The 22,270-nt window shown below is 41.4% G+C and overlaps 1 protein-coding gene across 1 annotated transcript; it reads left to right on the top strand.

The window, feature by feature from the left end:
- Nucleotides 1-16,405: 16,405 nt before the first annotated feature.
- On the top strand, nucleotides 16,406-21,735 carry LOC139567012 (zinc finger protein 391-like). The gene is made up of 2 exons (XM_071388432.1): nucleotides 16,406-17,118; nucleotides 19,474-21,735. The coding sequence occupies exons 1-2, from the start codon at nucleotides 16,728-16,730 to the stop codon at nucleotides 20,277-20,279; spliced, it is 1,197 nt and encodes a 398-aa protein (XP_071244533.1). The 5' UTR covers nucleotides 16,406-16,727; the 3' UTR covers nucleotides 20,280-21,735.
- The last annotated feature ends 535 nt before the right edge of the window (nucleotides 21,736-22,270 follow it).

Raw genomic sequence — 22,270 nt, 5'->3', positions numbered from 1 at the left:
TAGTTATGGATGTAGTATATATGCTAATGAGGAAACCACTAGTTATGGACGTAGTATATCTGGTTGTAGAAACTCCTCCCTGCTAATGAGGAAACCACTAGTTATGGATGTAGTATATCTGCTAATGAGGAAACCACTATTTATGGATGTAGTATATCTGATTGGAGCAAAAATGGTCAGTGAAGATTTTAGTTTTCCACAAATGATTCTGAATATTACAGCGCACGATCAGGAGTGCTACTCAAGGAAACTCACATTATTAAGCTCTGTGTCTATTCACTAATTCACCACCATGGGGGAAAACTCAGGGGAATTCTCATAGGCTGACAGCAAATATAGCCTCCATTTACAGGTTGCTTATGAGTGCACTTCACATTACTTTTGGATTATAATTGTAAGCCTCGTTTGAATGTCCTGCTTAATATAATGTTTGTGTTATTGTTGCTTTATACCTTTTTTAAAAACACTTAAAATGCTATTGGCTAGCTTTGCCATCAGCCTGACAATGAGGGTTTGTCCACTAAGTGTTTAACAAAACTTCACCGAACAATAACATAGACCTACTGTAGGACAGATAACTTCACCTAACAACAACATAGACCTACTGTAGGACCCATAACTATAACATAGACCTACTGTAGGACCAATAACTTCACCTAACAACAACATAGACCTACTGTAGGACCCATAACTTCACCTAACTATAACATAGACCTACTGTAGGACCCATAACTTCACCTAACAACAACATAGACCTACTGTAGGACCCATAACTATAACATAGACCTACTGTAGGACCCATAACTTCACCTAACAACAACATAGACCTACTGTAGGACCCATAACTTCACCTAACAACAACATAGACCTAATGTAGGACCCATAACTTCCCCTAACAACAACATAGACCTACTGTAGGACCCATAACTTCACCTAACAAGAACATAGACCTACTGTAGGACCCATAACTTCACCTAACAACAACATAGACCTACTGTAGGACCCATAACTTCACCTAACAACAACATAGACCTACTGTAGGACCAATAAACTTCACCTAACAACAACATAGACCTACTGTAGGACCCATAACTTCACCTAACAACAACATAGACCTACTGTAGGACCCATAACTTCACCTAACAACAACATAGACCTACTGTAGGACCCATAACTTCACCTAACAAGAACATAGACCTACTGTAGGACCCATATCTTCACCTAACAACAACATAGACCTACTGTAGGACCCATAACTTCACCTAACAACAACATAGACCTACTGTAGGATCCATAACTTCACCTAACTATAACATAGACCTACTGTAGGACCCATAACTTCACCTAACAACAACATAGACCTACTGTAGGACCCATAACTATAACATAGACCTACTGTAGGACCCATAACTTCACCTAACAACAACATAGACCTAATGTAGGACCCATAACTTCACCTAACAACAACATAGACCTACTGTAGGACCCATAACTTCACCTAACAACAACATAGACCTACTGTAGGACCCAAAACTTCACCTAACAAGAACATAGACCTAAGACTATAAATAATTTAATATTTCAGGTGAAACATGGAAACTAAAATGTCTTTGTCATGACATTTCATAGCCTGATCACCAGATAATTTTGTCAATAATCCCACTAGGCTACTCTGTAATGTGTTGTCATTCTAAATGTCCTGAATAAAGGAAAATAGCTGTGTGTGTTGTACAATAGCCTATCCATCAAGGAACAGTTCTCTACACATTATGAGCCAAGTATCTCCATGTCCAAACAGACTAATGAGACCCTACTGTAAATCAAGCAGACAATAACATTATAAACATCAATTTGTTAGGGATGTTGGATGGAGCACGGCATAACTGTCTTTACCAGAGTAATGAATGAAGAAGCACTTTGGTTGTTGTTGCATGTTGTGATGTTTGTCATGATACTGTCATTCAGAAAATGATTTCCTGGATCAGCTGATGATAGTTGAACATGTGACTGTAACTAAACAGCTACAGTATTAAGTATTATGTGTAATTATTGAAGAACCATGTTAATGACAGTATCCATTTGGCTGTTGTCAATAAAGTTAAGGTGACTCTCGGTTAGAACCATTGGATTTAGCAAACTCTGAAATGATTTAGTATTTCTGTGCCCATGAAAACTGTTTTCCCAGCGTAACATAAGGAGCCACTAAATGATACGTAGTTCGAGTGCATTTTTTAAACTTGGTTAGAGCCTGTAAGTCAGCATTTCACTGTAAGGTCTACTACACCTGTTGTATTTGGCGCACGTGACAAATACATTTTGATTTGATAGAAGTAGGACTAGTCTACCTGTCCTGCGCGCAAATGTAGGCCTATAAATGTGCCAATTTGGGGATGTCTGATAGTATTTCTGATTGTCTTAACGCACCACCACTAATGAGCTGTGGAGCTTCTCAAAGTAATTTTTTCTTCACCTCAAACATTAAGTAAACAAAGTCTAATCAAAAACCAATTGCGAATGACAATAGTTCCTCAAAGTATTTTCGTAAAATATTTCCAGCTCTCACCCTTTCGATAACCACTCAGCATAAAAAGGGAAAGATGTAATGCTCTGATCCAGTGGAAATGTTATAAAATACCTGATTACTTCTTATTCTTTGCACAAATAGCCAACAGCTGTGTCTGTCCGGAACTCACTGGCCGGGAAACTGAGGGCCTAGAACATTTTATACAATGTTGCAAGCTTGCTATCTGGAGTTTTGGGCTGACCCAGTTGATACAATGTTTCAAGTTTGTTGTAGACATGCCATGTGCAGCAAATGTGAATTATTGGATATTTATTTTTATCAGGATATTTTCTACCTGCAGGCTGTGATGTTTTTGTTTATTGGCTTTATGTAGACTATTTTTACATAGTTGGCAATGGCAATAAAAGTTACTTTTAGATTTGAATTTTCTTTTAGATTTAGATAGAATGTAGATTAAACACAGATAAGAATTTTGAGATACTTTTATAAATGAAATGAAACTGTTCCAGTAAAATGTGAATATGAATATCAGAACTGGCACCAGATCAGTAGAAATGGTCAGATGAATTAGCACCAAATGGAAAAGGGTTGCTGACTGCTGGTGTAGCCTATTACCAGAAACTATAGGAGCATAACGACTGCTGGTGTAGTCTATTACCAGAAACGATAGGAGCATAATGACTGCTGGTGTAGTCTATTACCAGAAACTATAGGAGCATAACGACTGCTGGTGTAGCCTATTACCAGAAACTATAGGAGCATAACGACTGCTGGTGAAGCCTATTACCAGAAATGATAGGAGCATAACGACTGCTGGTGTAGTCTATCGCCAGAAACTATAGGAGCATAACGACTGCTGGTGTAGCCTATTACCAGAAACTATAGGAGTATAACGACTGCTTGTGTAGCGTATTACCAGAAACTATAGGAGCATAACGACTGCTGGTGTAGCCTATTACCAGAAACTATAGGACCATAACGACTGCTGGTGTAGCCTATTATCAGAAACTATAGGAGCATAACGACTGCTGGTATAGTCTATTACCAGAAACTATAGGAGCATAACGACTGCTGGTGTAGCCTATTACCAGAAACTATAGGAGCATAACGACTGCTGGTGTAGCCTATTACCAGAAACTATGGGAGCATAACGACTGCTGGTGTAGTCTATTACAAGAAACTATAGGAGCATAACGACTGCTGGTGTAGCCTATTACCAGAAACTATAGTAGCATAACGACTGCTGGTGTAGCCTATTACCAGAAACTATAGGAGCATAACGACTGCTGGTGTAGCCTTACCAGAAACTATAGGAGCATAACGACTGCTGGTGAAGCCTATTACCAGAAACTATAGGAGCATCACGACTGCTGGTGTAGTCTATTACAAGAAACTATAGGAGCATAACGACTGCTGGTGTAGCCTATTACCAGAAACTATAGGAGCATAACGACTGCTGGTGTAGTCTATTACCAGAAACTATAGGAGCATAACGACTGCTGGTGTAGCCTATTACCAGAAACTATAGGAGCATAACGACTGCTGGTGTAGCCTATTATCAGAAACTTTAGGAGCATAACATCAGAATTTACGAAGGCAAGCAGCAGCGGGAGGAGTAGGCTAAGGAAGGTGTTTTTCTGATGGTTAGGCTATCTTGTTTCAGAGGGATGTCATCAATAGCCCATAATGACAAAGTGAAAACAGGTTAAAAAAAAACAGAAATACCTTATTTACATAAGTATTCAGACCCTTTTCTATGATACTCAAAATTGCTTTCAGGTGCATCTTGTTTCCATTAATAATCCTTGAGATGTATCTACAACTTGTTCGTAGTCCACCTGTGGTAAATTCAACTGATTGGACATGATTTGGAAGGCACACACACACCTGTCTATATATGGTCCCACAGTTGACAGTGCATGTCAGAGCAAAAACCAAGCCATGAGGTCGAAGGAACTGTCCGTAGAGCTCCAAGACAGGATTATGCCGAGGCACAGATCTGGGGAAGGGTACCAAAAAAATTCTGCAGCATTGAAGGTCCCCAAGAACACAGTGACCTCCATCATTTTTAAATGGAATACTCTTCCTAGAGCTGGTCACCCGGCCAAACTGAGTGATTGGGAGAGAAAGGCCTTGGTCAGGGAGGTGAACAAAAACCTGATGGTCACTCTGACAGAGCTCCAAAGTTCCTCTGTGGAGATGGGAGAACCTTCCAGAAGGACAACCATCTCTGCAGCACTCCACCAATCAGGCCTTTATGAAGCAATGATTAAAATTGTCAACATTTATTTCAATGGACAATTCAGTGAACTGTTCTGTGAAAGGTGTCGGCTAGAGATGACATGCAGGAGCTTGCAGGGATTTGTAGTCTTGCATGTCGTCTACTTTGATGCTAATTAGCATTTTCGAATCCGAGAAGGTATAAAGAGAAGGTATAAATGATGGGTTATGAATTAACAGGTATAAATGATGGGTTATGAATTAACAGGTATAAATGATGGGTTATGAATTAACAGGTATAAATGATGGGTTAACATATATAAATGATAGGTTATGAATTAACATGTATAAATGATGGGTTATTAAAACCTGTCTAGTACTAGCGGAACCACTCGCCAACAGCCAATGAAATTGCAGGGCGCCAAATTCAATCAACAGAAATATCATAATTCAAATTTCTCAAACATACACCATTTTAAAGATAACAATCTCGTTAATCCAACCACAGTGTCCGATTTCAAAAAATCTTTTCGGCGAAAGCAGAACATATCATTATGTTAGGACAGCAAGTAGTCACAGAAAGCATACAGCGATTTTCCAACCAAAGAGAGGAGTCACAAAAAGCAGAAATATTGATGAAATTAATCACTAACCTTTGATATTCTTCATCAGATGACACTCCCGGGACACCATGTTACACAATACATGTATGTTTTGTTCGATCAAGTTCATATTTATATCCAAAATCCTCAGTTTACATTTGGCTTTGCCTCCAAAATATCCCGTGAATTTGCACAGAGCCACATCAATTTACAGAAATACTCATAATAAACATTGATAAAAGATACAAGTGTTATTCACAGATTTAAAGATATACTTCTCCTTAATGCAACCGCTGTGTCAGATTTCAAAAAAACTTTACGGAAAAAGCAAACCATGCAATAATCAGAGACATACACAACCCAAAAAGATATCTGCCATGTTGGAGTCTACATAAGTCAGAAATAGAATTATAAATATTCACTTACCTTTGATGATCTTCATCAGAATGCTCTCCCAGGAATCCCAGTTCCACAATAAATGTTTGATTTGTTCCATAAAGTCCATCATTTATGTCCAAAATACTCCTTTTGGTTCGTGCGTTCAGTACACAATCTAAACTCTCGCGGGCAGGTCCAGGCAAAAGTTCAGGCGAAAAGTCATATTACAGTCCTTAGAAACATGTCAAACTAAGTATAGAATCAATCTTTAGGATGTTTTTATCATAAATCTTCAATAATGTTCCAACCGGAGAATTCCTTTGTCTTCAGAAAAGCAATGGAACAGAGCTCGCTCTTACGTGAACGAGCGTCATGAGCTCAAGGTATTCTGGCAGACCTCTGACTCATTCGGCCCCACTTCACAGTAGAAGCATCAAACAAGGTTCTAAAGACCCAAAAAGAAAGGAGGACCAAGGCACTCTTCATATAATTAACTAAAATGCCTTTATTAGTATGGCATGTTCAATAGAAACAAAGTTGTTTAAAAACCGACGCGTTTCGGCTGCATGGCCTTCGTCAGGGGGTACAAAAAAAGGAGAATACAATGTCCTCTTTTGAAAGGATTTTCCAATTAGAAGAGGGAGTGGTTACCAAATTGGACACACCTAGTAAGCAATAATATACACATTAAAAGGTGAAATACTGTAGCTATGTTATCATAAGCATACAACTCCAAGCTAGAAGTATCAGAACACTTAGAAAGGTAGTTCTAACCTTAAATATGACTGGGAGAAGTGTCTAGAATAAGAAAGCAATATATTCCATAGTACACTAGAACACAGCAAAACATGAACAACAGTCTAAACATAGCTGAGGGCAATTGAGCAAAATGTCCACTAGATGACAGCAAATGGACCTATCATGACCCTACAGGAAGGGTGAGAAATCCATATCTTCATTTAAACCAGGGTATTTAGTGGAAGGTTCTAAAGACTGTTGACATCTAGTGGAAGCCTTAGGAAGTGCAAAATGACCCCATAGACACTGTGTATTCGATAGGCCAATAGTTGAAAACCTACAAACCTCAGATTTCCCATTTCCTGGTTTGATTTTTCTCAGGTTTTCGCCTGCCATATGAGTTCTGTTATAATCACAGACATCATTCAAACAGTTTCAGAAACTTCAGAGTGTTTTCTATCCAAATCTACCAATAATATGCATATATTAGCAACTGGGACTGAGTAGCAGGCAGTTTACTCTGGGCACACTTTTCATCCAAACGTGAAAATGCTGCCCCCTATCCATAACAAGTTAACACATTTCAATACATTCAGGATTTCTTAAGGTCCATGTGCAATGTATATGGTTACCTCACTCTCTCCCTCCATCTCTTCTTTAACAAGCAGCCATGTTGTTGTCGTTCCGCTAGGGACCTGTTTTCAGCATATGGTTACCCCTCTCTCTCCAGTCAATAAACAGTTATCCCTCTACACCCTCTACACATGTACTGCACTGGAATTATCCCTCTACACACGTACTGCACTGGAATTATCCCTCACCACATGTACTGCACTGGAATTATCCTTCTACATCCTTTACACAGGTATTGCACTGGAGTTATCCCTCTACACATGTACTGTACTGGAATTATCCCTCTACACATGTACTGCACTGGAATTATCTCTCTACACATGTACTGCACTGGAATTATCCGTCCACATGTACTGCACTGGAATTATCCAATTGGCTGGCAGAAACGTGCTGTTTTTTTATTGGGCCATCAACGCTGGCTCAGTGATTTTTGTGATTGAAATGTAACCAATCACATGTGCATAGGGGAGAGGTGGTGTCTGCAGGTCAATGCAACTGAGAATAATTACAAGGATCATATTTATGTGAATATCAGCAGTGGGAATGATTGTGAAATATTTAGTTCATTTCATGAGAGCAACATGATAATTAATGATTTCTGAACAACCATTTTTTATTTAATGTCTATTAAGAGTATCTTATCAACTTTATTTCACTTGGTGATGTTTCATTATAGAGAACATAACATGACAATACATGACATCTAAGTAGCTGAATATGATTATGGACTAACAGTCTAACAGTTTGAAGGACACAATTCATGTTATTCTGGTTAAAACTTCTTAAGGCTAGGGGGCAGTATTTTCGTTTTTGGCAAAAAAACGTACCCATTTGAAACTGCCTATTTCTCAGCCCCCGAAACTAGAATATGCATATAATTGTCAGATTAGGATAGAAAACACTCTAAAGTTTCCAAAACTGTCTTAATATTGTCTGTGAGTTTAAAAGAACTGATATTGCAGGCGAAACTAGAGGAAAATCCAATCAGGAAGTGCCTCTTTTTTGAAACCTCTCTGTTCTTATGCATGCCTAACGTGCATTTAAAGGGATATCAACCAGATTCCTTTTTCTATGGCTTCCCTAAGGTGTCAGTCATTAGACAAAGTTTCAGGCATTTATTTTGAAAAATGAGCGTGAAAGATCACATTGCGTAAGTGGATAGGTGGGGGCTCTCAGAGTGAGTTGTGTGCAACAGAGAAAGGCGGCCATTGTTTCTCCCGGTCATGATGAAAAACCAACACTCCCGGTTGATATATTATCGAATATATATTTGAAAAACATCCTGAGGATTGATTATAAAAAACGTTTGACATGTTTCTGTGGACATTATTTGGCATTTTCGTATGCGTTTTCGTGACCGCTCTTTCCGGTGGATATCGGAGCATAACGCACCAAACGAACGGAGGTATTTGGATATAAAAGTAATATTTCTCGAACAAAAAGAACATTTGTTGTGTAACTGGGAGTCTCGTGAGTGGAACCACCCGAAGATTATCAAAAGGTAAGCGATTAATTTGATTGCTTTTCTTACTTTCGTGACCAAGCTAACCAAGCTAATATAAGGCTAAGCTAATGTAGCATAGAAAGCTACACTCACAAAAGCTTGGTTTTCTTTCGCTGTAAAATATATTTTCAAAATCTGACACGATAGGTGGATTAACAACAAGCTAAGCTGTGTTTTGGTATATTTCACTTGTGATTGCATGATTATAAATATTTTTAGTAATATTATTTGACTGTGGCGCTATGCTATTCAGCGTTGCTGATGACAATTATCCCGGATCCGGGATGGGTTGTTCAGAAAGGTTAAACAGTGAGAGACTAGTTGATTATGGACTAACAGTTTGAAGGACACAACTCATGTTATTCTGGATAAACAGAGAGAGACTAGTTGATTATGGAGTGGGGATTTTTTTTACAATTAGGAAATAATATGTCATGTTTTACTCGTACCTCAGCCAGCATTGTGAATGGTTAGGAAATAATATGTCATGTTTTACTCGTACCTCAGCCAGCATTGTGAATGGTTAGGAAATAATATGTCATGTTTTCCTCGTACCTCAGCCAACATTGTGAATGGTTAGGAAATAATATGTCATGTTTTACTCGTACCTCAGCCAGCATTGTGAATGGTTAGGAAATAATATGTCATGTTTTACTCGTACCTCAGCCAGCATTGTGAATGGTTAGGAAATAATATGTCATGTTTTCCTCGTACCTCAGCCAACATAGTGAATGGTTAGGAAATAATATGTAATGTTTTACTCGTACCTCAGCCAGCATTGTGAATGGTTAGGAAATAATATGTAATGTTTTACTCGTACCTCAGCCAGCATTGTGAATGGTTAGGAAATAATATGTAATGTTTTACTCGTACCTCAGCCAGCATTGTGAATGGTGTCTGAGGCGGATACAGACCAGGGCAGTAAATCTAATACTTAGGTGTTTTTAGTCATGCATGAAAGGTCTGTGTTGGTTCTGTGGTTATAAGTTACATCTCTGGCCATGCTGGCAGGGTCTGAATCAAACCCAATGTCCAGTGGGATTGATCTGTTTCATCCATTTGTTTGTTTCAGTTTTCAGTAGTTGAATCCTTTGACGTATTGTTGATTTCAACATTTTTCATTTTCAACAAATGCACTGGGTTGGTTGAAAAGTGATTCTAAACGTACATACCATGCACTATATTGACATACTGGAAGAATTTTTATATATATAAAAGTTTTTATTACATACAATTCCATTCCTACAAAACAAAACCATCAATATTCCAAACAAACTCAAATATAGGCATTTTAAAATTCAAAACGAAACAAAAACCCAACAACAAAAAACTCAGGGGAGCATCTTCCCTCCCCTTCATGCTTACAAACTACATCTCTAAAGCCCCACCTTCCCCTATCTCCCGTACCTAATCTATCCCCTTAAATCATCCAAATTAACCTCAGCCCTAAACCTCCCTTCCATCTCTCCCGGGGCAGCATGCTGCCCCCACTTCCTCTCCTCCCTCCCCCTGAAATTTCCTTCCACCCTCCTCACTATCCCCTCCACCCCCCAATCTCTCCCTGTCTTTACCATGTCCTGCCTGGCTTCCCACAGCCCCCGTTTAAAGAGGCTTATGAGAAGTCAGAGCAGAAACCTGTCCCTGACCGTCCCCTTCGCTCTCCCTACACCTCTCTCTACCCGAGCCCAAGTTAAAACAAAATTCCCTTTCACCCACCTAACAACAGCCGTGCCCATACTACTCCGGCAAAGGCACAGTCCCAAAAGGTGTCTCCTCCCCGCCACAAGATGGTCTTGGACAGGTAGGGGATCGCGCCAAGCTATGCCTGTACATGATGAAACGTACCGGCAAGCACTTGTGGAGGCTCAACCAATTCAGGTCCTTGAGCTTGTTGTCCATACCTTACCTTAACTAAATCCCACCACTCTAACACCCCCTCACACATGGACCGGAGGTCTTCAATCCCACGAAACAAACCAGTAAAGGCTTCAATGAAAGCTCATCCAGCACATCCCGATTTAATTTCCAGTACCCCCTACGGAAGAGGCAGACTGGTGACCTCACCTGCAGGAGCACCCCGTCGTGATCCGAAAATAAAACAGGCAACAGCTGCCTAGACAACTGACCTAGACATAAAAATAGTCAAGCCTCCGCTCAACCCCCCGGGAGTTGCACCAAGTGGAACCAGCCATTGTCTGAGTAGTGTGCAGGCCTCCATCAACCAAACCATGGCAAGCCATTAGCCCGGTGATGGCGCCTGCACTGCTATCCCCCCCTACCCCTAAATCTATATTAAAACCCCCCCTATCACCACTTGCCTATTTGTGGCGCCAGACAGTCCACCATCTCCTTCCTGTCTGCCGCCACCTGTGGCCCGTACACCCCCACTAATCTATATCTGCAATCCCTTAAGGTGACATCCTCCCCCAAAACCCTCCCCTGCATAACCACAAAAACCCTCAGCCTTTAGCCACACAAAATCCCTACACCCGATGAGTGCAACCCACCTATACCCCAAACCGACTCCCCTTTCCCACTCCCTCCTAAATCTGTTAACATCCCCTCCATCCCTCAGGTAAACCTCCTTTAAAAAACAAAAGTCAAAACCCACACCCTCTAAATAACTAAAAACCGCCCTCTTAACAAGATCCCTTAAACGCTTACATTTAAACTAACAAGTATAGTAGGCTCCATGAAAAAAATCTAATAAAATCAAAAACAACGATCACCCAACTACTAACCCCCGCCCCCCAAAAAAACATGAGCCTCACTCAATGCTCCCCTGCTCCATCTCCACCGGCAGGGACACCGTCTCTCCTCCCGACGTCCACCCGTCTTCCTCCATCTCACCAACCCAGGATGCAGGAAGGGTGTTTGGCTCCCGAGTGCCCTTCATTCTGGGTTGACCACCAAACTCCTCCACTTCCCCAGCCCCGTATCTGGTTAGGTAGAGAGTAGGGAAGCCCGTGTCCCCAAACAGGAACTGCGACCCCCCCTCAGTTGAACAGTCCTGAGCCGTGCTTGGTGTATCAAGCTCCACTAGGAGTTGAGGGGCTGGGGAAGCCAGCGAGGACACAGTTTCTCCCGCCCCCATCACTCGCTTGTCCACCCCCTCCCTCCCCATACCCACTTCCCTCTCGCTGTCTGTCGAGAACCCCTTCCTCTTCCCTCTCTTCTTTGGCGATGGCGGTAACAGGGAGACACCACCCTCCCTCTCCGCAAGCTCCTCCACCATTCCCCCCATCTCTTCCACGAGGGCGCTCGACATTCTGCTGTCCCCCCACTCCCTCTCTCCCTCCACTGGTCCTGCCACCGACTCCTTCTCCACCACCTCTCCCTCCATTGCTGCCCTCTCTGGCTCCTCCACTCCCTTGCTTCCATCCGCCTCTTTTCCCTCCTCTCCTCCTGGTTCTGCTGCTCCAGTGCCTTTGTCTCCCTCCCCTCCTGCTGCCGCTCTTTGCTCCTCCTCCATCCGTGAGGCCGTCCCCTCTGGGCCTGTGCTCTGTTCTTGGTCTGGGCCTCCTCCCCTTCTTCCCCCATCCCACGCTCCTGCTCCCCCCCAGCCACGTGTGACCTCTGACGAGCCGGGCATTCCTGCCACAGGTGTGCTGACGAGCCACACCCGTGGCACGCCTTGAACTTGTCACAGTCCTTCGCCTCGTGCTCCCCAGATCCACAAAATCTGCACTTTCTTGTGCTGCACGAGGCTAGGATGTGGCCGTAGGCCATACAACGCCTGCAAAACGGGGGCTGACGTGCATAAAACAATGTCCCCCTGTCAGCCCCCAGGGAGAACATAGCTGGAGGATGAAGGTAGCCACCCAGTCCCTTTGGGTCCTCCCTGAGGAGGGCCTGGAAGTCTCTCCTCCCGTTCCTAAAACCCAGGGAGTCCTTGAGGTGCCTTGCTGAGGAGATATCATCCATGTATCTCCCCAGAAAGGCCCTCACCTCCTCGTCCTTGACGTACGGATTATAAATGTTCACAGTTACAATCCTGAAATTGTTTTTTGCCAAGCTGGTTACCTCGTAGTGGCACATCGGCCTCGCACCTCCCACTTCTCTCACCTTTTTCAGGATCTCGTCGTGTTTTTCTTCTGTGTGTAAAGCCACATCATAAGTTCCCTCCAACGGGTAACCTAGGAGGCAAAACACATCCTTCCCTGTCAGTTTAAGGATCCACATCAAGATAGTCCTTCCAAAAGTTTCACGTCCGAATGGCTCCATCTCCTTGTCCTTCCACGCAAAGCGAACCGTATTCGCCAGCCCGATCCCAAGGACCGACCTATTTGAAGAATTCTGTGCCATCTCCACTCCCGCTCTCTTCCAAAAAAGGAAAAACTGAAAAGAAAAGCAACAACGGCTGAGAATCGTTACCCAAGAAAACTTTTTTACTGCCCTTACTGCCCTCCGGCCTTTCAGCTAAGAGGTTACGGTACCTCAGTACCCAACTTGAACTTAGCCACACAGGAGAGAAGCCTAATCAGTGTGACAAGAGATACTCTCATTCAAGTGGTCTGATTAAACATCAGAAAATATGTGCAGGAGATCCAGGTGTGGAATGATCTTCAACACCAGACCTGGGTAGTAGAACACAGAGTGTGGAATGATCTCCAACACCAGACCTGGGTAGTAGAACACAGAGTGTAGAATGACCTCCAACACCAGACCTATATACATCAAATCACATTTTATTTTCACATACACTTGTTTAGCAGATGTTATTGCGGGTGTAGCAAAATGCTTGTGTTTCTAGCTCCAACAGTCCAGTAATATCTAACAATACACCAATAGACACAATCTAAAGGAATGGAATTAAGAATATATAAATATTTGGATGAGTGATGTCAGAGGGGCATAGTCTAAGATACAGTAGAATGGTATAGAATACAGTATATACATATGAGATGAGTAATACATAGACTAAGATACAGTAGAATAGGATAGAATACAGTATATACATATGAGATGAGTAATGCATAGACTAAGATACAGTAGAATAGGATAGAATACAGTATATACCAGAGGTGGGACCAAGTCATTGTTTTACAAGTAAGTCTCAAGTCTTAGCACTCAAGTCCCAAGTCAAGACAAGCTATGGGGCGCAATCAGGCGATGTAGGCTTGTACACAATTTCCCAGGCTACCAACTGACTAGCCAGTTGTAGCTCAATCTTGGGTGCAATGTTCACGTTCCCGCACTGACTGACTGTGTGGAGGCTCATTGATTTAATGTTACGTTAGCCTACATGCTATACTAGCAACAACAAAAAAATTATATAAATGTCGGCTATATTAGCCACGACTTACCGTTCTTTGTGCAGCTTCAAATGTCGAACAAAGTTGGAAGTTGTTACGCCTCCGTCTGTAATTTTCTTCCCAGATGTTTTGCAAGTTGCAATCCGTTTTTTGTTGATACAGCGTAGTCTTTATATCCGAAAATAATAATGACTTAATTACATCAAGTGTTCCAATGGTAAAACGTTTGAGTTAATTACATCAAGTGTTCCAATGGTAAAACGTTTGAGTTAATTACATCAAGCGTTCCAATGATAAAACGTTTGAGTTAATTACATCAAGTGTTCCAATGGTAAAACGTTTGAGTTAATTACATCAAGCGTTCCAATGATAAAACGTTTGAGTTAATTACATCAAGTGTTCCAATGGTAAAACGTTTGAGTTAATTACATCAAGTGTTCCAATGGTAAAACGTTTGAGTTAATTACATCAAGCGTTCCAATGATAAAACGTTTGAGTTAATTACATCAAGTGTTCCAATGGTAAAACGTTTGAGTTAATTACATCAAGTGTTCCAATGGTAAAACGTTTGAGTTAACTTTGTCCTGACACGGTCACTTTGCCTGCTGTTTATTGCCACGTTGGAATGCAACCTTTTTACAATATCCTTTTTTATCAGTTTACCCCCTTTTTTTCTCCCCAATTTCGATCTTGTCTCATCTTTGCAACGGGCTGGGAAGGCGAAGGTCAAGTCATACATCCTCTGAAACATGACCCGCCAAACCGAGTTTTACACCCGCACGCTTAACCACGAAGGAATTGGCACCAATATGTCGGAGGAAACACCGTTCACCTGACAACCGAGGTCAGCCTGCAGGCGCCACAAGGAGTCGCTAGAGCGCGATGAGCCAAGTAAAGCCGCCCCGGCCAAACCCTCCCCTAACCCGGACGACGCTTGGCCAATTGTGTGCCGCCCTATGGGACTCCCGATCACAGCAGGTTGTGGTACAGACCGGGATCGAACCCGGGTGTGTAGTGACGCCTCTAGCACTGCGATGCAGTACCTTAGACTGCTGCACCACTCGGGTTAATAGTGACACCTCTAACACTGCGATGCAGTACCTTAGACTGCTGCACCACTCGGGTCTATAGTGACACCTCTAACACTGCGATACAGTACCTTAGATCGCTGTGCCACTCGGGTCTATAGTGACACCTCTAACACTGCGATACAGTACCTTAGATCGCTGTGCCACCCGGGCATAATCTTTTTTTAACCAATTCTGATGGTTGTTAAAAGTGTAATTTTGACATTATTACCGTTATATCAACACACTCAACACTCCCAACACCCCATCCTATCAATCTCTTTGGCACCGTAGACATCTAGTGACCACTTGATTCCATGTGACCAAACATTCCTGAGGCTGTGTCTCAAATAGTCGCCTGTCCCTTTTAATAGCCGGGCAATGGCACACAAATACATTTTGACTCTAAATTAAAGGAGCTACAATTATAATTTAATTACATGTTATAAAGAAAATGTCCATAATATCTGCATTAATAGTGGAATGATCGTGTTTCACAATATTCCTAAACAAAAAAAATAATCTTGATCTTCTATTGTGTTATTGGACTGAATGTTTGTTTATTCCATGTGTAACTCTGTGTTGTTGTTTTTGTCGCACTGCTTTGCTTTATCCTGGCCAGGTCACAGTTGTAAATGAGAACTTGTTCTCAACAGGCCTACCTGGTTAAATAAAGGTGAAATAAATAAAAATACAAAAATGGAGGAGCAGTATGGACCTAGTCTGTTCATTATATACATCTACATGATGTATTGTTACACCGTGTAGGAGCAGTATAGACCTAGTCTGTTCATTATATACATCTACATGAAATATTGTTACACCGTGTAGGAGCAGTATAGACCTAGTCTGTTCATTATATACATCTACATGATGTATTGTTACACCGTGTAGGAGCAGTATAGACCTAGTCTGTTCATAATATACATCTACATGATGTATTGTTACACCGTGTAGGAGCAGTATAGACCTAGTCTGTTCATTATATACATCTACATTATGTATTGTTACACCATGTAGGAGCAGTATAGACCTAGTCTGTTCATTATAGACATCTACATGATGTATTGTTACACCATGTAGGAGCAGTATAGACCTAGTCTGTTCATTATATACATCTACATGATGTATTGTTACACCATGTAGCAGCAGTATAGACCTAGTCTGTTCATTATATACATCTACATGATGTATTGTTACACCATGTAGCAGCAGTATAGACCTAGTCTGTTCATTATATACATCTACATGATGTATTGTTACAGCATGTAGCAGCAGTATAGACCTACAGTAGATAGCTACTTATTTAGATTTAGTTTGACTGAATGAAACTGCCTTAAATGTGCTGTAGTAAACATTTTTTATTCGCACTAATCAATCAACACATTCCTGTCTTTGTATGTCTCAATATATTAGTATTATTTAATTAAATTCATTTAAAAGAATCTTTGTCTGAAAATAAAATATGATCCTCAACTGCGTTTCCAGCTCCAGTCAGCAGACGACGATGTGCGTCTTTCAGGCGATGCTGCTAGCGTGACGTATAATCTAGTGGACGGTTCTTCATAAACAGCTCGTCAACCACCTCGGTAGCTTGTTAGCCAACATAGCCGAAAGATTCAAGCTATTTATACGCTTTCGGTGTAAATTAGCTACGGTGTTTTAGACACACTTCTGTCGTATATACTTGTTAACCTATTTAATTTAATATTACGTAATTTTTTATTAGTCAGCTATAGTAGCTGGCTGGTTAAGTTAGCACTAGCCTAGTCGCTAATGATAGCTAGCTAGCTAACATCCCCGAACATGAGCTCCCTAAACTTCTCCCCTCTTGTTAAAGAAGAGGCGGTCTGCTGGTCGGAGAAAGAAGGTCTGGGGCTGAACATTGTCGTGAAAGAGGAGAAGGAAGAAGAGGATGTTACAGTAAAACAAGAAGTAGAGGGTGAGGCTGTTACAGTGAAAGAAGAAGAGAAAGACGTTTCAGTGAAAGAAGAGGAAGACGCGTTCAGAGTGAAAGAGGAAGATGCCGTTTTTGGAGTGAAGAAGGAAGGGGAGGAGATGACTGTCACGTCCAAAAAGGAGAAGGAAACTGGATATCTGGGCCCGGTTTCCCAAACGCATCTTAAGGCATCCAATGGTTCTAACAATGAACTTAGCCGTAAGATGGTTTTGAGAAACCGGGCCCTGATTAACACTAGTAAGTACTGTCTTAAAAACAGAGGCACAAACTCTGCAGTTGTTGGACTGATGTTTGGTGTTAAAGGGGAAATCTGCAATGCTACATCCATTTTTTTTTTACTTTTAAATTATACACTGCTCAAAAAAATAAAGGGAACACTTAAACAACACAATGTAACTCCAAGTCAATCACACTTCTGTGAAATCAAACTGTCCACTTAGGAAGCAACACTGATTGACAATAAATTTCACATGCTGTTGTGCAAATGGAATAGACAAAAGGTGGAAATTATAGGCAATTAGCAAGACACCCCCAATAAAGGAGTGATTCTGCAGGTGGTGACCACAGACCACTTCTCAGTTCCTATGCTTCCTGGCTATTCCTATGCTTCCTGGCTGATGTTTTGGTCACTTTTGAATGCTGGCGGTGCTCTCACTCTAGTGGTAGCATGAGACGGAGTCTACAACCCACACAAGTGGCTCAGGTAGTGCAGCTCATGCAGGATGACACATCAATGCGAGCTGTGGCAAGAAGGTTAGCTGTGTCTGTCAGCGTAGTGTCCAGAGCATGGAGGCGCTACCAGGATCAGTATTTTTCAAATACTTTGAGGAACTATTCTCATTTGCAATTGATTTTGATTAGACTTTGTTTACTTGCTGTTTGAGGTGAAGATACATTTGCTTTGAGAAGCTCCACAGCTCATTGGTGGTGGTGCGTTAAGACAATCAGAAATACTATCAGACATCCCCAAATGGGCACATTTATAGGCCTATATTTGCGCGCAGGCCAGGTAGACTAGTCCTACTTCTATATGCGTAATTAGATGTGGGTCCTTACTCAACATTGACATGAGTGTTTCAAACGAAAGACAATGAATAAATTGACAAAACTGACTCATCTTGCGGGGTCAGGTCTGGGTGGTCTGCCATGGGGCGTTTCATTTAGTATCCGTTTGCGTCGGCATGGGGAATGATTGTATTTCCCCATAATATGTTGAGTAAGTAGAGGGATCATTAGTTATAGTCATAACGTTAAGCTTGTCATATGATGAACTTCAACTTAAATACTGGATCTTGCAGTGGGACAGTTTTTTGTATTCAGATCTCTGAAATGCACTCTACCTACGTAACATTTAGTGGCTCCTTATGTTACGCTGGGAAAACAGTTTTCATTGGCACAGATCCTAAATCATTTCAGAGTTTGCTAAATCCAATGGTTCTAGCCGAGAGTCACCTTAACTTTATTGACAACACCCAAATGGATACTGTCATTAACGCTGTTCTTCAATAATTACACATCATTCTTAATACTGTAGCTGTTTAGTTCCAGTCACATGTTCGACGATCATCAGCTGATCCAGGAAATCATTTTCTGAATGACAGTTAAATGACAAACATTACGACATGCAACAACAACCAAAGTGCTTCTTCATTCATTACTCTGGTAAAGACAGTTATGCCGTGCTCCACGTTGGATCCATCATCCCTAACAAATTGATGTTTATAATGTGTTATTGTCTGCTTGATTTCCAGTAGGGTCTCGTTAGTCTGTTTGGAAATGGAGATACTTTGCTCATAATGTGTAGAAAACTGTTCCTTGATGGATAGGCTATTGTACAACACACAGAGCTATTTTCCTTTATTCAGGACATTTAGAATGACAACACATTACAGAGTAACCTAGTGGGATTATTCACAAAATGTTCTAGTGATCAGGTTATGACAAAGCCATTTTAGTTTCCATGTTTCACCTGAAATATTAAAAGATTTATAGTCCTAGGTCTATGTTATTGTTAGGTGAAGTTATGGGTCCTACAGTAGGTCTATGTTATTGTTAGGTGACGTTATGGGTCCTACAGTAGGTCTATGTTCTTAGGTGAAGTTATGGGTCCTACAGTAGGTCTATGTTGTTGTTAGGTGAAGTTATTGGTCCTACAGTAGGTCTATGTTATTGTTAGGTGCATCGCTCTCTGCTCTCTGTGTTTGCTAAAACGCAATTTGTTTGCTGAAACTCCTCCATGCTAATGCGGAAACCACTAGTTACATCAATAACATAGACCTACTGTAGAACACAACTTCACCTAACAATAACATAGACCTTCAGAAAGGGGCCTACTGCTTTGGATTTCAACAACTTTAAAAACGTATTTCTAGCCTACAATCGTTGATGTTACTACTAATGTGAAAACAAGACAAAATATGACTATTGTTGCTCACTTGACTGTCTTAAGACAAATGTCAAATAATTTTAAAATTCATTACAGACGTCATTGTTTGTACAACATCATGGCTACGCTGTTGGCATGACCTTTTACAGTGGATTTTTGCTGTTGTGGCCCTTTAACTATCTGTCTGACTTTTGTTGTTCAAACAGGAGAGAGACGTGACTATTGTGGATCCTCTGGGGGGCCTCAACAACCTCAGGATGCTGAAGAGGCAGAGAAGAGTTTCTCCACTTCAAAACACCTCAAGAAACACCAGCAGAGACCCACAGGGAAGAAATCTCACTGCTGCTCTGACTGTGGGAAAGGTTGCAAATCTTCATCAGAACTTAAAATACACCAGAGAACACACACAGGAGAGAAGCCTTATAGCTGTAATCAATGTGGGAAGAGTTACTTAAGATCAGATTCACTAAAAGTACACATGAGAATTCACACTGGAGAGAAACCTTATAGCTGTACTCGATGTGGGATGAGTTTTAGTCAGTCAAGCAACCTGTTATCACACCAGAGAAAACACACAGGAGAGAAATATTATAGCTGTAATCAATGTGGGAAGAGGTTTACTACATCAAGCCATCTGATTCGACACCAGAGAACACACACAGGAGAGAAGCCTTATAGTTGTAATCAATGTGGGAAGAGTTTTTCTCAGTCAAGCACCCTGGTATCACACCAGAGAACACACACAGGAGAGAAGCCTCATAGTTGTAATCAATGTGGGAAGAGTTTTACTCAGTTAAGCACCCTGATATCACACCAGAGAACACACACAGGAGAGAAACCTTATAGCTGTGATCAATGTGGGAAGATTTTTACTACATCTAGTGATTTGACAGTACACCAGAGAACACACACAGGAGAGAAACCTTATAGCTGTGATCAATGTGACCAGAGATACTCTGATAAAAGATCTCTGATTAAACATCAGAAAATACATGAAGGAGTTGTTTCATGATATCAATGAAATCATGTCACAATGTAGAATGTTTTAACATTGTAGTAGGAGTATTTTAATGATGTCACAATGTAGAACCCTAAATGTTTTCCCACTGTTCTATTGATTTCAGCATGATATGGATATTAGCCTCAGGGGGGAAATCCAGGCTCGGAATTGAATGATATGGATATCAGTGGGAAAATCTTTGTACTTTGCTCCGTTCATCATTCCCTCGATCTTGACTAGTCTGCCAGTCCCTGCCACTGAAAAACATCCCCACAGCATGATGCTGCCACCACCGTGCTTCACCGTAGGGATGGTGCCTGGTTTCCTCCAGACGTGACGCTTGGCATTCAGGCCAAAGAGTTACATTTTGGTTTCATCAGACCAGAGAATGTTGTTTCTCAAGGTCAGTCCTTTATGTGCCTTTTGGCAAACACCAAGCAGGCTGTCATGTGCCTTTTACTGAGGAGTGGCTTCCCCATGGCCAATCGATCATAAAGGCCTGATTGGTGGAGTGCTGTATAGATGGTTGTCCTTCTGGAAGGTTCTCCCATCTCCACAGAGGAACTCTGGAGCTCTGTCATAGTGACCAGCGGGTTCTTGGTCACATCCTTGAACTAGGCCCTTCTCCCCTGATTGCTCTGTTTGAATAGTCTTGGTGGTTCCAAACGTCTTCCATTTAAGAGTGATGGAGGCCACTGTGTTCTTGTGGACCTTCAATACTTCAGCCATTTTTTGGTACCCTTCCCCAGATCTGTGCCTCGACACAATCCTGTCTCGGAGCTCTACGGATAATTCCTTCGACCTCATGGCTTGGTTTTTGTTCTGACATGCACTGTCAACTGTGGGACCTTATATAGACAGGTGTGTGCCTTCCAAATCATGTCCAATCAATTGAATTTACCGCAGGTGGACTCCAATCAAGTTGTAGAAACATCTCAAGGATGATCAATGGAAACAGGATGCAGCTGAGCTCAATTTTGAGTCTCATAGCAAAGGGTCTGAATACTTATGTAAATAAGGTATTTCTGTTTTTCGCTTTGTCCTTATGGGGTATTGTGTGTAGATTAATGAGGAACATAATATTATTTAATACATTTTAGAATAAAGCTGTAACGTAACAAAATGTGGGAAAAGTCAAGGGGTCTGAATACTTTCTAAATGCTCTGAATATGCTGTTAGTTTACTGTTAGAATAAGTTGTATGACTACACCAATACTGTTAAATCAACAATGCATATAGACCTAGAAAATGCATGGCCAACCTTGCTGCTAGAGAACTAGCTACTGGGTGTGCAGGTTTCTGTTCCAGCCCTGCACTAACACCTGCCATTGTGCTGATTATTTGGATTAGACACTATTCAACTATTCAGTCATGTCTTGTTTTGGAGTCAGATGGATGTCTAAACCCACTGCCCATTTCCACAGGTGTTCTTTATGATAGGAAATAAAGGGCTGATTCACAGAATGAACTAGTGTCTTTATGGGTCATTGAACATTTCCTGTTTGTCTGTTTTATTTGGTTGTTACTCTAATTTAGTCTGATGATATTGATGCACAATCACTGTCTGGCTGACAGTCTGAACTGAGTCAATCTAGTACCCACAAACGTGGATATCCACGGTCACACTAAGGCCTTCAGTGCAAGATGAGCTGTCATGGTGGGGGGGAATAGTTACAGACCAACTGACTGTCTCCACACGATATCATCAGGCTCAGTTAAAGGACTGAGAATCTTGGAACGAGAATCGAGATTCTTGGAACTGAAAAGTCAAAGGACTAAGCCTAAACCAGCAGAATGTCAACAAGAGTCATACAAAGTCAAACAGTTACTGCAAGAGTGGAACAGGCTCCATGTCTCACCAGATGGATTATTACAAAGGAAAACAGCAGAAAGGAAAGAAGTTGTGGTACCAAGTCAGTATAGAACACTGATTTACAAGTACTTACACACTGAAATGGCCCATCTAGGAACAGAAAGAGTGTTGAACTTAAGCACGAGAGCGC

The sequence above is a fragment of the Salvelinus alpinus genome, unplaced genomic scaffold (genome assembly GCF_045679555.1).
Source record: "Salvelinus alpinus unplaced genomic scaffold, SLU_Salpinus.1 scaffold_40, whole genome shotgun sequence".
Lineage (NCBI taxonomy): Eukaryota > Metazoa > Chordata > Actinopteri > Salmoniformes > Salmonidae > Salvelinus > Salvelinus alpinus.
Note: the sequence above shows the minus strand (reverse complement) of the source record. Positions and strands in the feature narration are given on the sequence as shown.